This window comes from Phaethon lepturus, unplaced genomic scaffold (genome assembly GCF_000687285.1).
Source record: "Phaethon lepturus isolate BGI_N335 unplaced genomic scaffold, ASM68728v1 scaffold17512, whole genome shotgun sequence".
NCBI lineage: Eukaryota > Metazoa > Chordata > Aves > Phaethontiformes > Phaethontidae > Phaethon > Phaethon lepturus.
This window is the reverse complement of record NW_010525713.1, coordinates 1-27,337: the sequence shown is the minus strand read 5'-3', so window position 1 is coordinate 27,337 and position 27,337 is coordinate 1. Positions and strand designations below refer to the sequence as shown.

Here is a 27,337-nt window from a genome sequence, read left to right as displayed (position 1 = left end):
TAAATGAATATTGAGTGATTCAGTATTTAATGGTTTGGGGTTTTTTTTGGTAAAAGAATCCTCATTTTCCATTTCTTCAGGTAATAAAGGAATAAAACCGGAATTTTTTTTAAACGTACAAATAAAAACTACGAACAAGTTGAGCATTTTGCTTACAATACAAATGATCTACCAAGAGAGGGCAGTAAAATACCTTGCAAGTATTTCCTATCTTATATAAAATTCCTATGCAGTAAAATATACTAGATGAAATACACCATCCTTGAGAGTAATTTAAAGTTTAAATTATTCTCATTATATATCGCTGAAGCATCCCTTTGTCAACAAGGAAAAACACCCCAAACAAACCTAAAAACAAAAAACCACACACCACAACCCATTACATTTTTACAGTCGTTTTAATGATTTTAATAAACCTTTCAGATAGAAAACCAGAAGTGGCACGGGTCAAAAGATCAGTATGCCAGTAATGCAATCAAATTACTTCAACACAACTTAATGAGCAAGGATGAATTTCATAAACTGAGAAAGAACTACAGCTTAAGAAGTGTAACAGCTGTAGCTTAAAAAGATTAAGAACTCATTTTGCTAATTAAAAAAAAGAGGATAAATTTGTTTGCATTAAAACCCCCTGGTTTTGTTTAGTTACCAGTAGATAATGTAATTTGATTTTAAACTTTTGTTAGAGATCAAAATTACATTACGCAAAAGCATTAGTAGATTAAGAGTCACTACTCATCAATTAAAGCATTTCTGAAATGTCAAGACTTTGGTAGTTTGAAAGCATGGGAACGTTCAAGAACATTGTGAAAGCAATACATGAAAATCCTTCAGCCTTAGAAAGCACAGTATCTGGCTACCAGGACAACTTTTGAAAAAGCTAGAGGTACTAAAAATGCCCCAGAAAGCTATCTTATAGTGAAATGCTAATTACACTAAGGCAAAGTGATTCTAATTATTTTAAAGGTGTGAATTACTAGAATCTAAGAGCTAATTTACATTCAATAGTTGAGACAGTGCTATAAAACTGAACAGCATGTCAGCCATACGCAACATAGGTACTGTTACACATCGTTTTAGATTCAAAGAGCCAACTTCAGAATTTCAGAATAACCGCTAGCTTTATCACGCATTCTACTCATGAAACTTTCTTTTTGGATTTTAATTAGTTCCATGCCAAAAGCATCTTAGGAAACTTTACTTGGGGGGGGCAGGTATTGGTTGGTGGTTGTTGTTAAACTAACTATATATTGCAACAGCTTTTAAAGTTATTTCCCCTCTTTTTCTTGCCCTTATACTTGTACAAGGAGGTATAGTCAGAGGATGAAGAAAGAATCATAATTATAATACTAACTTGTAACTTTGAACTCTTATCAACATTAATCCTCCAGTTCTTTGGGCAGCCAAGAATCAGGAGCATGACTACATTCTTGAAATAACACAAGGAGAAAAATGCAACGAGCATACAACAAAAGTACACTGTTGCATCCCTGCTGAAAAAAACCAAACCCACATTTTGAAGCAGTTATATCTTATATATTAAGAAGCAGTTATATCAGATCTTGATGTTACATGAAATGAGCCAATACCTCACGTACACAAAAATCACTTTCTATCATGCCTTTCACTAGCAAGTAACATCACTACATTCAACATTATCCCAAAATAATATCATTCAATACCTTTAGATCGGAAGGCGGGGGGAGGCAGTGGACAGACACACAACAATAAAATAGGTTGTTTTAGCTTCTGCTCCTGGAGATGAATGACTGACAGCAATACTCTGATCCCTTTGCTGTGGGCTTCAACATAGTCATTCAAAAGATTTGAGGCCTCAATCAATTTTCTTAAAATATGACCATTACCATGGTTGAAGGGAAGACAAAGATCTCAACCAGGTTAAGAAACTTCAATGTTTACTGGTGAAACAATATTCTGTGTCAGAACAGACTTAATAGCCAGAGAGAACCTGTCTTTTTCTGGAACACTTTTCATGTGTTAAAGTTTCATTTAAGCCCGTATCTTGGTTGTGTGCAGAAGTTACTGCAAGTGTCTCAGTCTGTGGAAAGATCATCCTTCCATCAGAGACAGTATGCCCGAGCATTAAGCGACTCCCATTGTGTCAAGAACAGAGCTGTTGTCACAAGGGCACCAAGAGAAAGAAACCTCCATGTAACAAATACGCTGCTGAAACAGTTTGTGAAAGCAAATAGTTGTCTGCTCTGACAGGTCACCTTGTTTCCTCAGGCAGAAGTTTTTCTGTACATTCACATAAATCTTCAGGATTCAAACACTGGCTTGCTTTGCTCTTGGACATGAAATCAAGCCATTAAATTTTTTCCTAAAAAGATGATAGGAAACCGCACCAAGAAGACCATATATCAACCTGAATAACAGAATTCAGCCACAAACACGAAAGGCTTCTTGTCATGAAGCCAGATACACTAAAAACAGAGGTATTTCCATGAACAGTATAGACAGAAGCATCTTTGTATCACATCCAAGTTCAACAGGCACTGAGCTGATAGACATTCCAAGAGGAACAGAAACTGGTTTTAGTATTTGATCTTAAAACTGACTGTAGAAAACAGATCCAAGACAAAGCCCACAGAAAACAAAATATCTTGAGGAACAGACCTGACTGAAGTAATTGCTGCCTTGAGTGAAGAGGTCAGCTGCAGGCAGATAATACATAGTATTTGACAGCTGTTAGGCATTATTTACGAACACACCAATTTCATATTCCATTCTTTGTTGGCTGAATAACTTGGTGTCAAAGCAGGGCATCAAATCACTCAGAAAGATCAACAGGAATACTATCCCCTTTTTGTTGTTGTTGTATCTTTAAGCAGACAACAAGGATGGGGAAAAAATCACTAATAAGATGAGCATATTGAAAAGGCCATCAAAAACCATCACTGGAGCCACTAAAAAAACCAACATAGACTTAAAAAAAAAAAAACAACCTAAACCAGATTCTCTTGAGGGAAAATTTTCAAGTTTGTGTCCCACATCAGGTTTTTTGGCTTTTTTTGAAGAACCGTTCTTGCTTGTCCTGTTACCTATTCTAAAACAAACAAATGTGGAGCAGCAGACGACAGACACAAGGATGACACCCAAAAGGCAGCATGAAGTTTGACCACTGCTAGCTTAAAATGTTGCAGCAATACATTCTGCACTTCATCTATTCTGAAAGTTACCATTAAGACAGTCTGCGTAAGAAATTAAATGTGATTATAACAATTCAACCCTGTGTGCATCTTTCATTCTGTGCTTCACTAGTTGTTTTTTTTAATGTAAATTTTATAACCCAACATAAACAAGAAATCTAGGAATAATGCTACTATGTCAAAGTTCTAAAGATAAGTGTATATCAACCATAATCAATTATCAAAACCTGGATTCATCAACCCAAATCAATGGAGTTGTTCAAACTGTGTTGGTAATCTGTCCATTACAGAATCACAGAACCATTAAGGCTGGGAAAGACCTTTAAGACCATCAAGTCCAACCATCAACCCAACACCACCATGCCCACTAAACCATGTCCTGAAGTGCCACATCCACACGTTTTTTGAACGCCTCCAGTGATGGCGACTCCACCACCTCCCTGGGCAGCCTGTTCCAATGCTTGACCACCCTCTTGGTGAAGAAATTTTTCATAATATCTAGTCCAAACTTCCACTGGTACAACTTGAGGCTATTTCCTCTCATTCTATCGCTAGTTACTTGGGAAAAGAGATCAACACCCACCTCACCACAACCCCCTTTCAGGTAGTTGTAGAGAGCAATAAGGTCTCCCCTCAGCCTCCTTTTCTCCAGACCGAACAGCCCCAGTTCCCTCAGTTGCTCCTCATAAGACTTGTTCTCCAGACCCCTCAACCAGCTTTGTTGCCCTTCTCTGGACACGCTCCAGCACCTCAACATCCTTCTTGTAGTGAGTTCCCAAAACTGAACACCGTATTTGTGTTTACCAATTAAATAAACATACCAATTAAATAAACATACCAATTAAACAAACATTAAAACACATTTAGCCATTAAAATAAGTTTACAAATTTTAATAAGTTACATTGCAATTACTAGTTCTACACGAAAAAGTCCATAGTATTCCAGTCCTGAAGTATCCATATGCCTAGACTTTCAGGGCTGCTTCGAGCTCTTGCACCAGCTCCTCTAACCCTGCCTCAATCTATGGAGCCATAAACAAGACAGTGATGTTTGGAGTTTTATTCTAAAATGCTGAAAAGCCCCAGCATGTGGGCATAGATACCATTATCTAATCCAACAGTCACTACCTGCTAGAATACATCTCACATGATAGCTCTCCTCCTCCCACCACTGAGTCACTGCAACAAATAGAGCAGCTGGCTGCAAACAGGCTACACAACGCGTAGCTGAGCTAGAGGTGCCAGCACCAGATGTAGGGTGACCTCAGCTCCATCTGAAGCACACTGTCGTCTACAGAAGAGCAGCTACCTTGTGACCAGAAGTCACTACATGCACTCTATGGATATCAATTTAACTAGACCGTCAACCCACTTTATCACTATTACAGCTGTTTATAGAAAGAAATTAAAAAGTGCTTTAACATGTTGATAGTTTTGAACTTGGCTGCCAGTTTGAGTTTTAATAGCTTAATCCTCTAATCTTCTGCACAAGTTCAGAAAAGGAAAAGGCTGTGTCTGCCACGGCCCTTCAAAATTGCAGGAACTTGAACGAATATAAACATTAAAATTGCGTTTCCATCTTTAAAATTAAATATTTATTCATCATTCCAAAATTCAGCATTTACCATACAGCTCACTCTCCTGTATGGTCACATAAACCTACCAAATACGTATCTCAAGGCCTACATATTAATGCTTGTGTACCATGGAATGAACTCGCACTGCCCTCAAATTACATAATTCATTACAAAGAGAAGATACAGTCTAAATCACATCAATACAGACTGCAAATTTCCAAGCAGGCAGCCTGCACTAAGACCAGTCGTCTTCATGAATAAAAAGTATACTTGATGTACCAATAACATAACCTCAGCAAAAGTGATCAATATTTAACCTCTTGGCATCTTCCTAAGCTCTCTCAGTTGCATGAATTTCATTTTGCATCACCTAAACGGAACTCTTGCTATATGCTCCCACTAAAACTCTTACCAAGTTAGCTTTATTTAGTTATTTATTTTTAAACAAACATTTTTCAAGTGCTACCACAGTCTAGACAGCTTCCACCTAAGTATACTGCACTTCGTTTCAGAGAAACACAGACTAGAGCTAGTCAACTTAATAAAATGAGCAAGAAACAGACACTTAGAAGATCTGCAAAGTGTAACTGTACAAAGAGAAGAGGCTTATGAAGTGAGTTTATGTATATGCTCTGGAACTGACAATTATTCCCAGTTTCAACAGTGGTGAACCTTTGTTTTTTTAAAGAGTAGTGAAAGGTGACACTGTTTCAATACGCCTTTTTTAAAAGTTTGTATCAAAGTACACTTTACACTTAATTTAATGCAAAATTATAAAGGCACTTAACTATGTATATCATGATTTTGAAACACTATGCAAATCTAGAGGTCATTATAGCTACTTCCAATGTTCAAGCAGCCTTCCCCTGATTAATCACCATTGCACATAACACTGCCACTGTCAATTTGATTTTCCTGATATACTAGTATTAAGACATCCTAAACATTAGTATTTGGTCTAAGGTTGGGTTTTTTCTCCCCCTAAAAATGTTGAAGAACAGGACATCAGTTATGTATTATTTCTCGTTCCATTTTGCAAAATCTGCAACATCATCCAACTCCTTCTGTTCTTCTTTGTACTCACGTATCTCAACTCGCATCAGCAGCAAGAACTTGCTTTGTTCAGCAAAACACCAAATAAAACTTCATTTCCAATCCCAATGATGCAGAAGGAAGTGCCTGTTCCTACACTCCTCACACTTCCACAGCAATCTTCCACCCTAACTAGGAACTTCCCTCTTGGTATCTGTCAAATGCTTTACTAAAGCCCAGGAACACCGCATGAACAACCTTTCTGCTTTTGCAAAAGAAAATATCATCTGGGTAGAATTTTCTGTGCTATGTTTTAATTGGTTAAGTATTCTTTTCTTCAAAAGTAGTTCCTAAAGCTTTTCACATTAGCAAGGCCAAACTAACAGGCTTTAATTTCCTTGATCAAAAGGGATTTAAGGTCTAAGAACAAGCTTTTATGTTATAAGCTCAAATGGCACTAGTTGGAAATAAGAAAGTAAAAGAAATAACCAGGTTTCATCAGTCAAGCAAAAACCGGTAACCAACCACCACGACAAAGACATGAAGAGGCAGCTATAAACCTAAAGGTTCTTACATGCAGGATCTCTAATAACGGTATCTATTAATGCTCTTTGATCAAAACTCATCAGGCCCATTTTTCTTTACCTTGATTTTTTCAACTTACTAAGTTCAAGTTTTCTGTTGAAGAAGCCAGATTGCAGGGAGTCATCTGCACATGTCCAATTTTAGGAAAAAATAAGATTTTTCAATAGCAGAAAAATCTATTTCCATCAGCAACTCCCTCAGTGGTATTCTAGTGAGTATGGTCATGACAGAACTAGTTTTATAAAAGGGAACCACAATAACCAAAAATCTGGAAAAATGTAGAACAGTTTCTCGTCCCAATTTCATGTTTTGCATTAAACAGAAAAAACCCACAGAACTGAAAATTTTGCAGAAAGAGTAAGACTTCAAAGAGACATTTTAAAAAGTGTTAACTAAGATGCTTGTCAGAACCATCCTTCAAGCAACATCCATATTCAGTTGCAGCAATTAAGGCAGCAATTTTGCCAATGTAGTCAAAAGACTGCTTAATGGAAGAGTGCTGCTCTTTAGTCTGCTAAACATGTCAGTGTTACCCAACATCTATAGCTATTCAGTACTGTAACCAGACAGCACCCATTACGTCTCCATTAAGGCAGTTATTAAGTCTCTGAAAGCTAAACTTGACAGAACTAAGGAAAACTTTACTGTGAATGGGAAGAAACTGTGAATGGAAAGAAAATGAAAGGCACTAAAAAGAAAGTCATTATTATACCAGCATTCTGTTTTCCAGAAACTACAAAGGCAAGGGGGAAGAAGGGAGGGGAAAAAAAAAAAAAAAAAAAAAGAGAGAGAAATCTTTAGGATGAGATAAACAACATTGATGGGTCTTTTTGCTTCTGTCTCCTTTTGTTTCCTATCCTACCATGCAATGCAGAGGCTGGAAAGATCCAAATGGCCACAGGCTGCCCCATGAAACTACCTCAGCAAACTCAACTTGAAAAGTTTACACTGACGTTAACTTGGACCTGCTGGAAACCCTTAGCTCAGGCATTTAAAAAAACCCCTTTGACTCCATCTAAACCACATTGCTGGGATGCAAACTTCATGCAGATTTTGTAACATGAACAGCACACAATACAATCATATGACAGTATTCTACTGACCACTGTTATATTCTAACCCAAAAAGCCAACTACTATATTATATTCATATGCCTATCTCAAATTAGAACTGTTTGCTTAGTCATAACGTAATCAACTCACATGCCTTTAAAGAAATCTTACTTCCTCAAAATAACCTGCTGGATAAACAGCACAATTCCAAAAGCAAAGGAAAATTGGAAATGGTACATCTGGCTACTAACTAGGAAACATCATGGGCTGTGGGAAATTAGTAGAAACCAGGCTACCAGGGACACACAATGACAGGCAAGTTTTCCTTCCTTTAACATTATATCTATATTGTTACTGAATTGTGGGATGCAGTTTTTTTTCTTTCAGTATTTGCATACATATTTTCAAAACAGTCCAGGAATTCTACATGTAATCATTTTTAACTATGATAAAAGAATTTGTATCCACACACCCCCACCCCGTGTAAATTAGTAATTAAGATTAACAAAATCTCAGAAAAAGTACTTTTAATTTGTAAAATAAAAAGCATTCCTTTAAGTCCCTCAGTAAATAAGAAACTGTTGCCCTTCCCAGTTTCTGAACTTGTACTATCTAAAACTAAGAAGCCTCCCAACAGATGTAATGAAAACCCCACCATATTGATATTACTTTCTAGCACAGTCACACACCAAATTTTCTTTAACACTATCATCTCAATCCATGATGTAAACTAAAATTGTAAGCAAACTTGAAGTATTTAACAATGACAAAAACCCCTTATATTCTGCTGTTGCGTTTATGCGAACTTCTAACATTTTTGAGTACTTACGACAGAAGTCTGTCAAGTTTTGGTCCATTACGTCCCTGAAAGACAACAGGTGGCTTGTATACCTTCATTATTCCTTACACTTTCTCTGTTTCTGGTGTTCTTGGTCTCTTTATTTATGAAGCAGTGATGATTTTGAAGTTATTTATAAACATTAACTCATTAAATTCCCAAGTGTCATATTAGATACCAACTCAGTGACTCATATTCCTGACCATATATTTATCATGGCTGGAAGAGATGGTAAATTTACATGCACGAGTAGCACACAGAGGCATGCCGTGAACTAATCTTGTATTTTAAAATGGTATTTGACATTAAGTAACTCTGAAGTTACTAACAAATACGTATGTCAACTGAAGTTGGCTCACTATCAAACAATGAGTGGAATTTATAAACACTGCCTGACTACCACTCTGACAAAATGAAAACCCATATAACAAAAAAATCCCTTCATTTTGGAGGATTGAAAATGGAAGCCAGAGTGTTTTAAAGCTTGTTATTACTGTACTTAAATGAGTGCAAGTGACAGAAAACTAGTTATCTTCAGGTACACCCTACTTTTTGACAGGGTAAGCGTACATCATGGGTTAAGGTTGCTTAAAGGAAAGTAACAAAGTTACTTTGTGGACTGCCTTATGTGTAATCTTGGCCTCCTAAGCAGCACAGTGCTTTAGATCACACATCTAGTCCTAATGGCTTTACGGATTGTCATCAAAGCACAGTAAACAATGCAAACATTCAAGTTACAGGCTCTGCAGCAAAATAAATAAATAATATTACCACTTTAGCACTTTTACTCAAAATGTAAGGCATCTAAATCCTTTCTTCTAACTCCTTTCTAAAACAGAAAAATCTCTGAGCCAAAATAACGCACTTTTGTTGATAATGATCTAATTTAATTCTTCAGTTCCCAATTTCCCCAAGATTCTTGAGCACCGGTTATAAAAGTGAAGGAAAAGATCAGATCAGCTGAAGAGCTCTCTTTAATATGTCATTCTTCACTGGTCACTGCTTTGACAAAACTTTTCTAAGGAAATGTTTCTATTTGTGCCTAGGAAAACTCTAAATTACAAGACATATAATTTAACTTTGAAATCAGTCCTGCTTTGAGAAGAGGGCTGGACTAGATGACCTCCACAGGGTCCCTTATTCAACTTGAATTTTTATGTAAGCAGATTTTTTTCCTCAGGCTTAGAATCATTTAAAAAAATACTTTCCTGAGCTTCTTTAATATGGGAGTTCATCAAACAGTACTGAATCAGGTACACTTAAGGGGAGGGATATAAGACCAGCACTTAAAGACAACTATTATCAAGCCACATCTTAAACAAAACCTCCACCCCACAGACACACATTTCACAAGCAATAGACGTAGCAAAGCTTGCCTTTCCACTGATCCATCACAAACCCCATGTTCCTTCCTACACAGTAACGTTTATTCCCTTCTCTTGCATTCCCTGTAGTCTTACTGCTCCCCACAGAATTCATTTCTGCCCACACTGCCTTTACCCTTTACTGAGACTGGAAATGTCACTTATAGATATGTTAGAAGTTACATCTACCTAAACCTTTTCTTCTCAGCTACTTTCTACTCTTTATATTATGGTAGTAAGACTATTGTTATTACAGTCTGAAAGCTGAAAGGCAGTTACTACAGAAGAAAAGTTCTAGCTTAGAGTTAATTGAACTGTACTATAACCATATAGTTACAGTAGTAAAGAGACTGAAGAAGCATTTTGAAATGTTTTAACAAAATTACATGTTCTCCTTAGGCTTAATGACACAACAGCAATAGTCTTTCCACTGACAATCTGGCTAGCAACACATGTAAACACTCGTTCCAGTTCTCTATCCTTTTTTAGGGGAAAAACAAATCAAAACCAGGACCAGACTTCAAAGAGGACATTATATTAGATGAAAACAAGCAGAGTACACTGATCAAATGAGAAAGTGAAGCCATAAGAATGCCGTCTGATGTATGTCCTTTACACATAAAAAAATTTCATGAGAAACTTTCAGAGCTCTTAATATGGGGCAGTACTTCTTCCTGAAGAGTCATCTATCTACAGTGCTTCTCTGAAAATTATTTCAGCATTGTAAATTCCAATTAGTACAGCCTTCTAAAGGAACAGATGGAAAATTAAGATATGAAAAGCCATTACTGTAGAACAGGAAAAAATATCAGAAGAAAAAGCTTTTTTTAAAGTCTGTCAAAAGAGGAGTGACATAAAAGACCTTTATCATGACAGCAGACTTGCACGTAAACACAAACGCAGATTTGTAATGAGCTTCTTGCTATTTGTTTTTAAACAAGGAGACTTTCAGATAAAGTGATCCCTGCTAAGATTTAAGAAAATACTGCAGAAGAGATGGACAAATATGACCAATATTGATGTCAATACATTGTTCAATACATATAGCTAGTTTATTAAATATATGACATTCCCAAATTAGCAATCTGGTTCTGCTCACCTTTGTATAAACAAACTAAATGCAAAAATCAAAATAGAAAAAACTTCAGTGATAATTAGACCCAACATTAAAATATTTTTCCAGTTACCACTGAAAGCTATTAAGTGCATTTACACCATAAATCTGGACCACTTCCTATTTATTCAAGGATCCTGTTCCCTGCATCTGCACTGCATGTGACCTAAATCGCTCCCAGCATCCCTTCTGGAAGGGAACAGCTAATCTCCTGGGAGTATTTTGATGGTAAAATAATCCAGGATTGCACCACAGGCAGTATGCTTGAGACAGCCCAAGGTCTTGCTCTCTTCACTTAACCAAGTCTAATCAAGCACTGTCCTAGAAGACTTTGCTATTTCATATACCCACATCACAGACACCCAACCTACAGCACCAACCCATATGGCCACACAACAAAAGCAGGAATATGGCAACTAGAAAGTTTGTTCCCAGAGCTTGGACACATGATTGATACGCAGCAATGAGCAAAAGGAACTGAAAAACACCTGTATGTTAAAAATGCTACCGGTCTGAAAAATATCCCACAGGGCACAGGACAGGGTACAGTGGTTTTCAGCTTAGCTTGGAGGAAGGCCGACACATCAGCAGAACAGGGACTACTCCCTGAGGACAGCACAGATATAACCAATATTGCTACAGCTGAAAGTTAAACTTGCTAATGGTTCCGTAAGTTTATACACTAAAAGCAGAAAATGAAGGTTTCTTTGCTAAAGAACTAATACAGTATAAAGGTGAACAACCTTTCCAATACAATATTTTGACCTAGTGCATCCACATTCAGGAAGAAAAACGGTCATTCTCCACGATGATTTAATTCTCTGCTTCTAAAGGTTAAAATTTCCTTCCTTGCTTGCTGCTTTCTTTATAAGTGTGTGTCAAAAACTGAGGACACACCAGTCACTGGAAAATTAATTAGTCTGGTTGAAAGTGACAGCAGTGAAATCTTCAGAGCTTCCCATCTGATCTTCAACTCTTTCACAACAGACCAATAGCAATTGTATTGTTTGAAAGGGTAGACATCACGAACAAGGGATCTAGCCACAACCAAAGTTTTTATGCAGGAAAGCTGCACTGCTGAAAACTGCAAGCATACAAATGCTTCCCTAATGCGAGAGAGTAATTTTAAGTCCTTGACATTTAATTTCTCATCGTTAATGAGGAGCTACTACATTCTTTAATTTAACAGCTGTTCACTTACAATACCATACCTTCTCTGGATTTCCAATTCTTCTTGTGATGGACCATTTTGTACTTGAGAGGGAAGCTGTGAATTCTGTCGAGGCAATGTAGGACCTAAAAGCAAAGACAGACCATAAATTAATGATTTGAACTTTTACTTTGGAAAAAAGCACAAAACCAATGAAAAAGGCCAGCCATCACATGACTTTATAGGAACAGTTTACTTCTGCTTAAGCCAAAGAAGCTCAACAACATCATACAGCAAAAAAAAAACTGCAAGAAATGTTACCTTACACATTTGCAGAATGGATTTATTTCACATGGATGAAAAGGTTTCATGGAAATGCAAAATAAATTTTATATATGATGGAACTGGACAAGAGCTTTGAAAAGCACTCCAAGTCTGAGGTTTTCTTAAAACAATGAACAAGTACTCTTGGAGGAACAGAAAAGGCTCATAAAATTAAAACACTCACCTAAATAGAACACTGGAGGGGAAAGGAGGGAGGGGGGAAGAACAGGAGAAAAAACATCAGAAGTTTATCGCCATATCTGGAGAAGGAATATAAAGTATGTTTCTACGGGTGACATCAAAATTTACTCAGATTTTAGCTCGTCAACTTAGATCAAAGACTTTCCTTTGTGTAAAGGCAAGTATTGTGTCCAAAGGAACAGACGCATATAACGAATGTACAAACTGTGCATTCTGCTAAGCACAAGAAATGCAAGAGAAGGACATGCAAATTCATCTTCAACTTTTACTAATGGGCAATTCTGAATCAGACATCTTTCAAATAATTATATATGCTAGATCTCTCTTCTAAAAACAAAGAGGCTTCTCCACTTTCCTCATGAATATATTTATAGCACAAAATTATTTTAAAAAATTAACACAAGTGAAGGGTGAAGAAGTGTGCCATGGAATATAGTAGATCATGAATGTACTGTTTTGGTAAAAATGGGCAGTAAACCAGGAGATTATTTAGACCATAACTACACTTAAGATTATGGAATTTATCAGCACACAGAATTAAAAACAGTAAAAATTTATCCAGTTCTAAAAAGTCCCCAAAACAAAACAGTAATTTCTTGCTGATATTCCAACAAGCTAGTTAGAGTGATGGGAGTTGTAATGATATCTCCCCCATCTCAAATACCAAAACGTGAAAGCTGTTTGCCATCTGAACTTGTGGAAGTCATCCAAAACCATGAAGAGACCATGTGTGATATATTGAGACATTAAGGACAGGTGATATGCCTCAGACTCAGCAAATGAGTGCCCTGTTTAAAGGCTATACAAAAAGGTTCGTTTATTCAAAACAGCATAGTGGTCACACTGTGGTCATAAAGACAACAAATCCTGAGAACTATGAAAGTGTATTGTACCCTACCGTTAAAAAGTAATGTAAGAACTTATTTCTAGAAGATAAAAGCAGGACGTGTACCACAGAGGTTGTATCTTATTCATTCTTTTCAGCATGCGTTAAGTCCTCATACCTAAGTACATGATGTTGCCCTGGATGTACTATTTTTGCTTGGAGTATCTCCAAGAGGTACCCACAGATATAAATCTATATTATTTTTAATGCAAAAGATGAACTGCAATGATAATTATTAAGTTATCAGTAAGTAGAAACATCTGTCATATTGCTCATCTGGAAAACTGTTCTGCTTTAAAACTTCTGGTGTCACACATCCTCCTCTGCCATCTCCGCTGCGTGACAGCTGGTAGGTAGGCTTTTGTGCCCATTAAGCCATGACCACAGCTCCCAAGCAGCCAGGGAAGCAGCTGGGCTGTTTGCTGTATGCACCATGCTGCAGCCTTTCAGGGACTTTTAGAAGTAGACACAATCTGGCAGCAGCTGTGTTGCTGCTTAAAGGTGTCACATACCACTACTGCTTGTCATGTCTAATGATAGTCCCTTCCTTCAGACCTGCCATTTCTCAATATGAAACATATTCATCTAAAAATTAATTACAAAGAAAAAAAAAAAGAAATGGTCATACTATGGCCATTTACCAACTGGGAACTATTTTCCACTGATAGTAGAAATGAGAACTTCCAACTTCCACCTATTTGATCTTTAAGAATATTTAACAGTCTTTTTGAACAACCTATTATCATGCTGCAGTAGTTGAGCTTGGACTGCCACCCCACAAGCCTTCTGCCAGCGTCCCCTTAATTCTTTCCCAGCCACTGGAAACCAATCATCTAGCTTCACTTGCGCTGGCTATTCAAACCAGCCTAGCTATCAGAAAAGCTGTTCTCAAACTTCATTCTAGAACACTGTCTGTCAGAAAATCATGTTCTCCATACATTCTGCAGAACACAACTATCAGCAAGCCAAGCTAGCGTAACCTGGCCAACCAACTCCAGGCAGTTATGTCCTTTCATAGTTATACATGTAAGAGAGCCAAACACAATCCCCTGCTAACAATTAACAGAGTTCTAGTATTTCTTAGACATTTTTGTCATTAGGAAAGGCAACTTGAGTATACCAAAGGCTTTCAAGAAAGAAAAGTTTAGCTACCAAGTCATTTGGCCTGTTCTCTGACAAATTCCTCTCTGCAAGCACAGACTCTTAATAACCACCATGCTAACACACACTGGCAAGTTAAAGGTACATACCAGGTGGGGAAAGTATGTTTTATCCTATAAAATTAAGTTATTACAGCAAGCCAAGACCACCACTTCATTGCTAAAATACAACCATCCGGATAGTGGGACAGAGAGTGTAACAAATAAATAAGCAGGAGCTAGCTAATAAAAAGCGCTCTCAGGCTTTTGAACACTTCAAGATACTTCAGAAACATCAAGCCCCAAGAGAAATATTCACAGGTACTGCCTGGAAAAAAAGTCTGATCCTTCTACAGGATCACTTTATCTTCAGAGACCAGTACAAGAGAGGAATCTGAATGGTCTATTCATTCCGAGTTTTAAGGAAAGCCTAATGTCTTTCTTTTTCTAAAGAAAGCACAGATGGTGCACTCCGTGGCACACTCTAACAGAGGATATCATTTCATACTAATTTGTTCAGCAGCCATTCCAGTTTAAATGCTTTCTGTTTTTCAGCTTTATTCTCACCTTCACACCACCCTTTCTCTATGACAGTTCAGGCAACTGTGTAGCGAGAGATGGACTGGAAATCGAATGCATTAAAAATCCCAGGGGAAAAAGCTTTGCAAGAAGTGTTTTCACCAGTTACACCAGGACGAGTTCTGGTTCTTCATGCAGTCACACAGACAACTATAGTGGCATAGTTCAGAGAATGACACCAGACTACTGGGGACTGCCTGAGCCAAAGTAAGCATCCCCATTGTCACCTTTTGAAACCACAGAGTTGTAGTTCATCAAACTCCTTAACTTCATTCTCACCTCCAACTGACTTCTCCCCTCCATATCTCCATTCAAGAGCTGAATTAATTCCAGTTGCACAACCCTATGAAAGTATAATTAGCAAGCTGGAGATGGAAACACATGGTTTCTCCTCCCTCAATGCCTTTTGGTTCATCAGTTTCTGCAGTATTTACAATTTCATTGCCTCCTTTGGTTTTTCACACCAAACTCTCCACCCCACATCTTTTAACGTCACTTGCCTTATGCTAGCAGTCTTGACATAGAACCTGGCTGACACTGAAGACACTTTATTCCTACGAGGTAATAGCCCTAAAAAAGGTCAGTATCTACTGTTCAAGATAGGAACACATGTACTACAGGTTATACAATGAGCTGCAGTGTGTATGCTCATTTAGCTGGACAGGCTTGCTCAGAAGCTTGTAACATAAGGGTTTGTGAAGTGGTTTTTTGGGGACCGCTGGCAGGCAGATCATGTTAAGTCTTCCTCAGAACCCCGCATCTCTAGAGTTCAAGAAAGCCATAACACGCACAAAAACCCCACTCCTCCAATTACTATACCGTTCAGAGTACATCATTAGAAGACAAATTCTAATTTTTAAAAAGTCTAGTACCTTTAGAAAAAGTTGGCCAACTACCACACATTAGAATTTTAGTTTGAGGTAAAGATCTCAATTTTCCCCCCAGAGAAACAGTTTATATAAACAACTCAGTAATTAAGAATCTCCACTCTTTCATATCTCAGTATGTTAGTGCCAAAACTAAGCAACATTCCAATGATACAGTCTGATATTCAAATCAAAGCATGACTGACTTTTCAAAGGAAGAATGAATTGAAAGCAAACAGCAAGTTAATTTATATAGGCATATGCTATAAAGATAAGGGTACTGGCTAATTATAATCTTTAGAAAAGGTTTTCATTAAGGACAGTTTGAGTACACCTACTAAGCAAAGAACACACCCCAGGCAAGAGTTCAAAACCACAGCAAAAACATCTATTTCTGTTATAGAACATAACAACAACTTTTTTTTTTTTTTTAAGTGTTTTACTAAATGCTTAGAAGTTTTCTGAATGAATGGAAAGCAGGCTTTTCCAGAGATCTATGTTAGGAAGTAGTAAGAAAAATTATTCTGGTGAAGTAACCTCCTTCACTTCTCTCTAGCTCCTCCTCCTCCTATTCAGAGCCTGTCCTGCTCTAGGACATTACAGAACAAAGTCTGAGGAGACTTGCTAACTAGCCTTCAGCAGAAGCAAAACAGCACCACTCCTCTAGACCTGGACTTGTATTATGGATTTATATGCAAGACTATGATGGTTAAAAACTAGAGCATTAACAAGTGACAAAACTATCCTCTAGTACTTCTATTCAGGTGAATCATCTTCCAGCTAAGACTTCTCTTTCCTTCAAATACCTACTTCCTCACACATGGCTACCATTTTGTAAGTACCTTCAGCTGAGTTAATTTACTCATCGCTTTGATTTATTTTAGCAGAGTGGTAACTATGTTGCATTCTCTATACTGAAACCAAACGTTTTCTCTTTCGATTCACAAGCACTTTTACCTGATCAAGGTAATAAAAGGGGACAAGAATAACAAAAATATTACTTAAAAAGCATTCGAATTTAAGTAGAGATAAGCCTGCTATCAATGCCAGCAGAGCCTCCTATCAATGCCCGCAGAGCCTTGGCAACAGAGCGCCAATAACTTGGGCGAAATGTTTGGCTCAGCACTAGCTTACTGGGCGACCTCGAGCAGGCTTGCGGGTTCCCTCTGCCGTTCTTCTGTGCAGGGGGAGACAGGGAAAAAGCTTCAATAGTAGAGTACTACGGTCCCTTAATGAAACTCGGATATCACAGTCTTAAAAAAGCAAGTATCAAAAGTTAAATATATTAATACCATCTACTGCAAGGATATTTATTACTTCCCCCTGCCCCCCACCCCGGTTCTATCAAAATTTGTTTAAATAGCAGCGTTATAGGTGATGACTGTCACTTGTGGCATGTAATACTAAAGAAATGAGCCTAACAAAGCTGTATTTCCACAACTATGCTCATGATTCTATGCTAACACCCTGTTTCTGAAAGGCAGCGGATTTAATATAGCTACAACTTCTACTGGTAATATTTTTAAGACAACAATATGAACCCTCAAGGGAAAAATAAATTAACATTCCCCAATGTTTATTAAGCAAAACTTTATCCACAAAATTAATACACATCTATGTATGCCTCCCATGCAGTTAAGACTACCAAATTTTAATGACATTCTTTGGGTTGCCCACCCCAACTTTAATGCTTTCACCTGATACAATGCTAATCCTGAAGAGCCATACAAATCAGAAATACCGCATAGGCAACACTTAAAAGGGAGTGTAACTCTTGAAAATTTGGCAACTCTCCCTTCACTTCCATCATTAATTTTAGTCGTGGTATTTGTTTTCAGTACTCTTGCGTGTAATTAAAACGGAGCACAAGTATTTTGTCAATAAACAGTTAAAACTTCCTTTAGGTTAATATTTTGGCATATAAATCATGATTAGTTAGTCATGATTAGCTATTATAGAATCTAGTAACTGCAAAAAAAATTTTCTTTAATCAATCCCACATTTAAAAGGAAAAGAAAAAACTTACTAGCAAAAATTAAGATATTACCCGACTTCTCACAACAGAGGTAATACCCCATCATGTTACTCCCATTCTGACAGGGAGTGCTGACAGCCTGCTCCAAAGGCTTCTCATGAGTCACAGGTACAGCATAATTACTTCATTGCAGTAGAATATTTTTTCTCTCAAAACAAGTTTTAACATGATACGAAGCACAACAGTACAAGGAGAAGCATTTTAGATCTCCCCCGCCCCACATATAAATTTCTCATTTCAGTCTCCTATAGCCTCTACACACATTCCAATTAGCTAACCCCAGTTTTTCTTTCAGTTTGCATTTCCCAAAGAGAGTAAATTATTCAGCGATATGAGTAAGTGCATTCCCCTATCAGCAAGGATTCAGTGAACTTTCTTCACTGTAAGAGAAAGGACCAGTATACGCACATCAGTATACAGCTGTGGGAAAAGCTGTAAAAATGCATCTTTTCCCCATAAATGTTTGTTTATTTAATAAGTGGACAACCTAAGTTCTGGGGTTACTAATAATTTCAAAGAAATTTAACCTCAAGTTTCTTTTCCAACATTAGACTAACAAAACAAAGAGACCATTTTTCCTGCTCCCCATTTTCCTATGAATTAAAGTGTCATCTAAGGCAATATTCAATCAGCTTCACTGAAGCTATTCCTATCCTTGCTTTTATATCCAGAATACCTCAAAAATCTTTTCACAAACCAACATAGGACTGTTACAGATTGGTACAAAAACCATCACGAACCTTACGTATGTGTAATTCTATTAGAAAGAATCAGAATAGGCTTGTTTACAGTTGTATGACATCTTTCAGTTCTTTAGCTGCTTTCATCTTCTGCAACGAATAACTCAAAGCACCTCCTCAAATGCAAGTTACACATACATAAACCTCATACTTAGCTTCTTATTCTCTTATCAAGGCTTTCCTGGAACTGAAGTCAGATACCACACAAAGACAACACCACTTCCAGCTGAACTAGAAAGTACTTTTTGCAGCACAACTGAGCATGATACCCCTTTTGTTCCTCCCATCTTTCAATGCACACTTCCCTTACTTGCCCTTATTCTTTCAAAGGAATAATGCATCATCTCACTCATCTAATTTCCCTTCATTGAGACTTCTCTCTCATTCCAGAGTCACTTTGACGGCAACATTGAGCTCTACTTAATGCAGATATAAAAATTTTCTTTCTAATGCAATGCAAAACATTCACAGAAAGCAGTCATCTTTACTCTAGACAATTAAGACTAATTACTGAATATCTGAACACACTGCACACAGCCTTAAAGGCACAAATCCTCTTCAAATGACCTCTTAAAACTGATGAAACATACTCGTCATTTGATGACGGTATAACTTTTGACCATCTCAGACAATTATTTAATGAAATGAGCAAGTCTTTCAAAATTTTCCCAAGTGAGTGCCAGAAACAAACCTTGGTTTGTTTTTAATATACCTCCTAAACAGTATGGGGTAGGAACTTGTAGTGTAAGTAGTCTACCTTATCATTCCAGGAGAAAGTGTAGTCCTGCACTATTGTCTTTCTCTTCTGGATTTGCAGGTGGCCTACAATCTGTTCAACTAGCCAGCAGGAAAACAGGGTCTGGTTGAAGAGCTACTAGCTAATGCAACCATTTGAACCAGAACAGAGTGAAAACACTTTGACTTTTACACGGATTTAAATAAACAAGAGTTCCAGCATAAGAGAAAGTAGGACGATCACATGCTCAGCACTGCAAATCAAGGACAGTGGGGGAAAAAAAAGTTAGAGATAGCGTATTTCAGATAATTTCACTAACGAGGCAGCCATCGGTTCAGAGGCCTTTGAGACAAACCTATACTGTTTTTCAGAAGAAAATTGCCAGGTGCAGTAAAGCCTTTACACTATTCCAATTTAAGATGCTTTCACTCTGCATGCTGAGCTCATTAGAATGGCAAAAAGCTGGTCACTGCATGCTCAGTGGTACAGGCACCCAGTGTCTTCGCCTCTGCTTCTCCAGATCCACTAGAGGGAGATCCTAAATTAAACCACCTCACATGCCAGCAGTAGAACAGGTGAAGATGCCAAGTGCAAGCAAAGATCAATGACATTTTTCAAATATATGCAAGAGAAGGAGACTGTATGATTAGTTTTTTTAAGAGAGCTAGAGAGCCGTAAGTAACAGCTCACTTGCATGCAAACCAAAAGGATGTCCACAAAATAATCTTTAATATTCCTCAGAAGTCATTTAGAGTTCTGCGAGCCCTTGCATGAAGTTTAAAATTCATCTACAGCTTTATGAATTTCTGAACAGTATGCTTAGCTAACATTAAAACTGCTTTCCTTTTATGAACAAAATACAACTGAAATAGCCAAGCTAATAAAAGAAATTGCCAAAATAAGAAAACACAGCAGAACATAAGGATACTGCAAGAATTAAACTTTAATTGTGAGCAATTATACAATAAAAGGGAAGTTATCTATATAGGTTTTCTTTATTTTACTTGAGTTGGAGATTCTGTATGTTGTTATAGATACACTAGGAAACACAGCAATTTACACAGAGACAAGTTGTCCTCTTCAAGTACAGATTTTTGAAGCAGTATTGTCAGAATACCAACTAGGGCTGCATATGTTAGAAATTTTTAAAAGTCTAGCAGACAAATTGGAAGAAACAAAACTATCAATATATAATGTATTGATCTTCACTTATTAGCACAAATTCATTTCATAACATATACCCGCCAACACCTTTTCAAAAAAAGGCTAATTTGTTTATAAAAAGGGGGAGGCAGTTGCAATTCATTTCCTAAAATGAAGACCTAATATTAGAGCCTCAGAGCCAGTGATCTAAGTAAATATTCAGCTATGTCAGAGATGCTAGGAAAAAAAAAAAACAAAACAAAACACCAAGGATTCATTTCTAGCTGCACTTTCAGGAAATTATACCAACTACAGAGAAAAAAAAATGCATTAAACTTTGAGCAAGGAGTCCAATTAGTTTGCTTCTAAACTGCAAGCTACTTAGTATCCTATTGCCATTATTGAAGCCAGCATGTTCAGAAAGATACTTGATCTTTTTACTTCTTACACTGATAAAGGTCAGAAAAATTAAGTAATATGTAATTCATACATCAACAAACCTCCCAGCTGACAAAATGTCAGAACGCTTGTTGACAGTATTCTAACACAAATACATGATGAACACTTACCATTTTTTGCCTAGAAATGGTAACAGGCTTACAAAGCAATTCTATATGCATAATTACAACAGTTTTTACAAGCAGCAGTGCAAAACTACTCATCTTCAGACACCTGCTGAAGCAACACTGATAACGTTAAGTTTGGTTTTGTTGCATTCTGATGGAAGCTCAGAGCACCTGTATGTCTGTGAAATACCTAAGGGGTAGCTAATCTTAAACAGCCACAGTCCCTGGCTGACAGAAGGTATAGAAGAGTTATTTCCTTCTGTGCTGATGGTGTCCCACCATTAGTTTGTGATGCAGCTAATGCATTTTGACTTGTATCTACTACTACCACCAAGTCAAATCACAGGAAAGAGAAACAAAGCAACTATCTTACAATTCAGAAAACTTAAATGTTACAACCAGCCACTATCAAACATAGTTACACAACTTAATTCGTGTCCTTGTCAAACCTGTATCTCAAAGCCATTAAGAACAAACTAGGTAAACTACAGCACTGCAGCCAGCAACTGGGACATGGTATTATAGTCATACTCAACTCTCCTTTCATGAACCACACAAAAATCCACCTGAAAACAAGACAATGCCTCAATCATCAGGGATTAACTTGTATTAAACTGAATAATGCAGGTCCATCAAACTGAAGGGCCACTTCAGAGATCAGTGAAGAAACTACCAGCAGAATGATTTGGAAGAATTCACAAATTGGAATTCAGTCTGCTCATGCCAAGTACAGTGATTTTTAGACTCACTGCAAAGCTCAGCTCTCCTCCTCCTCCTCCCCCCACCATTTAAGAAATTACTGAAGTGATGCAAGAGGAAGAAGAGTTATTTTGAGTTGTTTCCTCCTGAGGAATTCCATTTGATTCAAGGCTACTGTTTGAATGACATTTTGTATTACTAAAATTACATTTAAAGAAACCCCTAAAAACTATTTTAGTTTTATCCAAGTCTTTACGAACTGAAGTGTCATCTTAGTTCAATAAAATTTCTACTGCTGGAGAATATAATAATGTAGTTCTTAGCCCACACATATTTTGCTTGCATAAAACAGCAAGAGAACTAGTCATTAGACAAATCACAATAATCCATGAAATTTAAAAACAGATGTATTGACCAATTAAAAAATGAGCACTGTCATGCCTGCCTATGTCATTTTAGCCTCTCTAGTAGCTCAGTTTTAGTGTTTAGGATGAGGAGTTAAATTAAATGATGAAAATATATATATGCATATATACACATATACACTTGTTTGAAACGTGTTGTACCAAACTCTTCAGGTACAAGTAATGGGAAACATAAAACCCTCAAACTTGTGGTAATTGCCATAAATCAGGCCTTTTGAGACTTTACATCAAATGAGTAGAAACCAACACTTTTTGTGTTCCCGAATATTAGTTGGGAGATAAACAGTCAGAATGCATGGAATGCTTACCATCAAGTAACCCTTAGGGAAAGGAGAATTGAGGGATTTAAAGGAGAAAATATCCAAGAAAATACTCAACTGAGCGGTGGGAGAATTGTATACATAACTGGATTATTTTAGCTTGCAAAAAGACACCTTATACCTCTTGCTATCCTTCATCTTCTAGCCTCATATGCTGCAAAACAGCATAAGCACTGCAGAATGCATCATCTTTCTTGGTCTAGATCGCCATGTAGACTTTCAGAACTTTGTAAACTATCAGAACAAAAAGCAACTTGATAAAGTCACCCTTTTTTGCTGTAGTTGAGACAGCCCTAGTAAGGTTATCTGCAGCCTCTCTTGTACACAAGACAAAGAAAATTGGCACAGAAGTACTATCTCTTGTTACACAGGCAATCTTTAAAGTTTAATGAGGACAAAAGGATTCTATTTGGTTACACGAACACCAAAGTCTCTTGAAGTCTTTTAAAGTAAGAACACCCTGTGTATGTGTCCCAGTATTACGCTGATCAGTTTGCTGTAGAGCCTATCTAGAATTTACTACAGACACCACCTGAAGACTGAAAGCCACTAAGTTTTCCACCAATGTTTTAAATCCTCTGTGTCATTCTCTTCTCCAAACAAATTAAATGATAGATCTGTTCTGTAAATTATAATTGCTCATCTGAATGCTACCCATGGATCCAAGGTCTCCAAGCTCAGAAACTCTGTATGGTAAAAACTGCCAAAGAGGATGACCTGAATTCCAAAGTTCAGAGGAAAAGAACCCTAATATTTTCATAATAAACCAGTACTCAGTGAGAAGAAAAAATACCAATACACATTACGAACACTGGATGTCTCTAGAATTCCTGAAAAGTACACTGATTAAGAGCTATACATTTGTTGGTCAGGTGTTTTGGTTTTGTTTCCTAAAAATAAAAAAAAAAGAGGCAAGGACAGCGAGTTTCTATATATAACAGCTAACGTGAAAACAGATTAACAGATTTACTTGTTAGGAATTGTATTTACACAGATGGCAGTCAAGTTGAGAATCACTATTAAGCAGCAGCAATTAGGCAGGAAAAAACCACCCAAATAAAATGGCTAAAGGCTGCATCGTGACTAGAAACAAGACTTATTGACTTTTATGCATAAACATTTCAAACTTTTCCATCTCTGTGTTCGAACAATCTTAAAAAAAACATTAAGAGACTCTTACCAGCTTCCTGTGAATTTAATACTTCTAAGGCATGCATCATGGCACTTGCGAAGACATTGGCATCTTCTTTGCTGCCAAAATTCAGACCATACACCTGCCTAGCATCACGCCACTGGTGGAAGGTCTGTGTAGCCTGATTGTACTTCAGCCCTTTCGGAATGGCACAATTTATTACCACCTATAATCATTTAAAAAAAAAATTTACTTATGTTTAAAATTGCTATTTCATAACAAGCTTCAGCTTCATGTAGATTTTATTCCCTAACCATGTGGGTTAATTCCAGTCCCACAATCCACAAGATCACAATGTAGAAGCATATAGTCATTTCAATTTTAATTCCAATGCCGCATGAAATCAGTGATGAGAATACACGAGAGGACTAATGAGATATTTTGTATCAAACTTTTGTAGTTTTTTGTTCTCATTTCAAATGATGCAGTGATGTTTCGTAACAGCAATGTAGTAATCTCAACACTTCTGACTTTCTTTAGCAGAGTACTTGACGTGAATATGCATTTGGATTTTAGAAACTCTGTTTTCCATTAACTTCAGAGGACTTGTCAGAACTACGTTTAACCAAGTTATCACCTTCTCACTGTGGCTGCAGCACCCCTTAGTGTGCCATCCTTTCAGTAGCAGTTTATGTGGGCTACCTTATGTATCACAAGGTATATTGCCAGATTGTTACGGCTCACACAAAAGGTGATAGATTCTAGCTAGTAGGACAACCATTTATTACAAGCCACCCACTAAGAGGATCCCATTGCACTTGGATAACTATATCCTCTCACCTTTTTCCACAGAATAATGGGAGAAAAAAACAAAACAAAACAAGAACAGGTTTGTTCTCAGAGGAATACACAAAGATCATTTATTCTTGGAACAAGTGTTTAATGACAAATCACACATGACATTATCAGTCTCTGCTTGAGGTGTGTGATAAATGACCAGGAACAGACCAAAAGAATTTTATGAAATGCTGGGAGAGAGGGAAACAGATATAGAAGCCCTCCTCAAACAAAAGTATTTGATCCTTACCTCCACCCCAAGTATCACAAGGCAGAGCATATTTCAAGACAGTGTGATAAATTTGTCATTTAATCAAGATCTAATATCTTCATCAGGGAAATTAAGAGTAATACTTGTTGCTCCCTTCTCAACCTCTCAAAGTTGTATATGATCAGCATTACCACATGTCAGAAGGGGTTGTGGGGGTTTTTTTTAATTAACTTATCTGGGTAAATGAGAAATCATGCATCCTACTTTTCATAATATAGGAAGAGCTACAAGACAACTGTTGGTACCTACACAGACTGCAGCTAAGAACAGAGAGTAGGGAAAAAGAAAAGGTCTTAGGTTCACACTTTGCCTTAAAGAGAATCACATGACTTCTGTGTACACCACTAGCCTTTACATCTGTCCATAGGAAGGAACGGTAAAGAGTGCACAAGGACTATTGCCTTGGATGTACATAAAGGGCTTGGTTTATGGGGGGAAAAAAACATAATACAGTTTTGCTACTTCAGTTCAAAATATAAGTAATTTATTATTTACAGTTCCCATAATTTTACTGAAGACCTATTTCTTAGTATAAAAAACCCACCAAAAATAACTTAAGATTCATATTCCATATTTTCAGAGATTTGCTTACCTGATGATCCTGAATCTTCCTGCCCACTACTCTGAATGTGTTGTTGCCTGTATGATGATATATATGAACTCTGCTGAATCCAGTTGATCCACCAGCTGGTACCCATTTCTTATTGGCATCATCATAGACCATCACAGCAGCTCGTGCTTGGCAGATACTCTGTTCACTGTTAAAATACAGGTATTTTAGAGTAGAACATAAAATTATGTACAGCAAATCATCATCTTTAAGGTTAACTTTTAAAAAAAAAACTCTAATTGTTAAAGTAATGCTTCTTGCAACTTGCTGAAACATCCACCTTTCTAAATACAAAACGGCTAGCACTTTGACTTTTGCTTAAAGGTGTTCCTTCTGAACGGCTGTGATCAAGACAAACAGGCCTAACTACTTACTAGTGAAAGAGATTAAGAAGAGATACACATTTCCTTTTTTGGCACTTTTTCCCACTTCTTCCTCACCACAAATCATGAAGTTTAATTAAATGCCATAACCACACACGAAGTTTTCTGCAAAGACTGGAGAAAAAAGAATCTGGAGTTGCACTAGCTTCATACAGTTTATATTTTCCAGTGGCAGTTACTTCTACAAGAAATTAGGATTGGAAGGCCCTTGCTCTTTTTAACATGTATAGAAGAAAACACACACACACATGAGATAAAATTCAGCACAAAAAAATCACTTGCTCATAAATGAAATGCTTTTTGGTTTTGACATATTTTACAACAGTTGGCACCTAGATGTAAACATTTTCTCTCTGAGAAAAGGTTCTATTGATTATTGAAAAGTGTAATTTCATCAGTAGCTAATCCTCATTATGGCAGTCATCAGGAAGCTGAGGTACAGCCTAAAGTTAAAAGGGAGCATATCATGACTGTCATCATATTAGAAATACAAGAAAGCAGAACATACCATAAACACGCTATTTATTAGGAGAGAGTGATACTACACAAGTTGTCTTAACAAGAAATGTCCAGATGCAGACAGGAAATAAAAATAGAAAGGAATGATTTCTTATCAGTAAGTCAAACTCTCTGAACATACCATTCCAGCACATCCAACATTATAGAAAGCACACGATGTCTGGCTTGCAAGGAATGTGGCCTGCCATTTGGAAAACAGAGAAGGCTGAAGAGACATGCATTCTTCATAAATTACAGAAGGAAAGTAATGAAATATTTCTTCATTTTATGAAGGATGGAGAATACAACTCCCCTCCAGTCTTTCTTGGGGTTTTTTGTGGGTTTTTATTGGTTGGTTGGTTTTAGGGGAGTTGTATTCATTTGTTGGGGTTTTTTTAAAAGACCATGCTGAATTTCCCAGTATCTTATTTCCATCTCCTAGCACAAGAAAATGCAGCAGTATATCCAGCTGTTTTGTTAGCTAGCCATACTGATATTTTTGAACATCAGTTTCTATCACACTTTCCATGGCACTCCAACAATTAGAAAAGCACTCAATACTAGGATGCTTTTCAAGGCTATGGGAGAAGAGAGAATACTGAGATCACATCTCCTTATGCATGTGAGAGATTCAATATAATCTAGATACGTACATGTTCTAGTCTCATCACCTACTCAACAACTAGATCAGAATGGGAAAACAACCTCTAATTAGACCACCCTTTTTCTAGCCAGAAACTAGTTCAATATAGGGATGGTAAAATTACAATATATGCATATACAGTGCTTCTTTTCTAAGTATAGTTCACCTTATGGCTTACAATTTAAACCAGAAAGACCACACCTGATCCAAGAAGAAAGATTAAATGCAAAAAAATTAAAATTAGTTACAAGTTTCAGGTGTTTCACAGTCCCATTAAAAACATGCCACAAGTAAATAAGAAGGTTCCCTCATCTGAGAAGAGGACAATGCAAGAACGTACTCAATTTCCTTATTTTTAGAGTATTTTGGCACACAAGTATCTTAAAGTTCAAATCACAGGATCACTAGGTTGGAAAGGACCT

General features: G+C 37.1%; 1 protein-coding gene across 6 annotated transcripts in view; it reads right to left on the bottom strand.

The window, feature by feature from the left end:
• ENAH (enabled homolog (Drosophila)) overlaps positions 1 to 25,535 on the bottom strand; it is a 51,072-nt gene extending 25,537 nt beyond the window's left edge. For 5 of the 6 annotated variants that reach the window (XM_010282851.1, XM_010282854.1, XM_010282853.1 and 2 more), the window contains exons 1-3: positions 25,374 to 25,535; positions 23,722 to 23,899; positions 11,944 to 12,028 (exon numbers count right to left, since the gene is read on the bottom strand). In XM_010282851.1, the coding sequence (XP_010281153.1) occupies positions 11,944 to 12,028; positions 23,722 to 23,899; positions 25,374 to 25,505 (395 nt within the window). In that variant the 5' untranslated portion in view covers positions 25,506 to 25,535. Of the gene's footprint in view, positions 1 to 11,943; positions 12,029 to 12,390; positions 12,403 to 23,721; positions 23,900 to 25,373 lie in introns of all 6 variants that reach the window. The other variant, XM_010282852.1, reaches the window with a different exon arrangement.
• Positions 25,536 to 27,337: the final 1,802 nt, after the last annotated feature.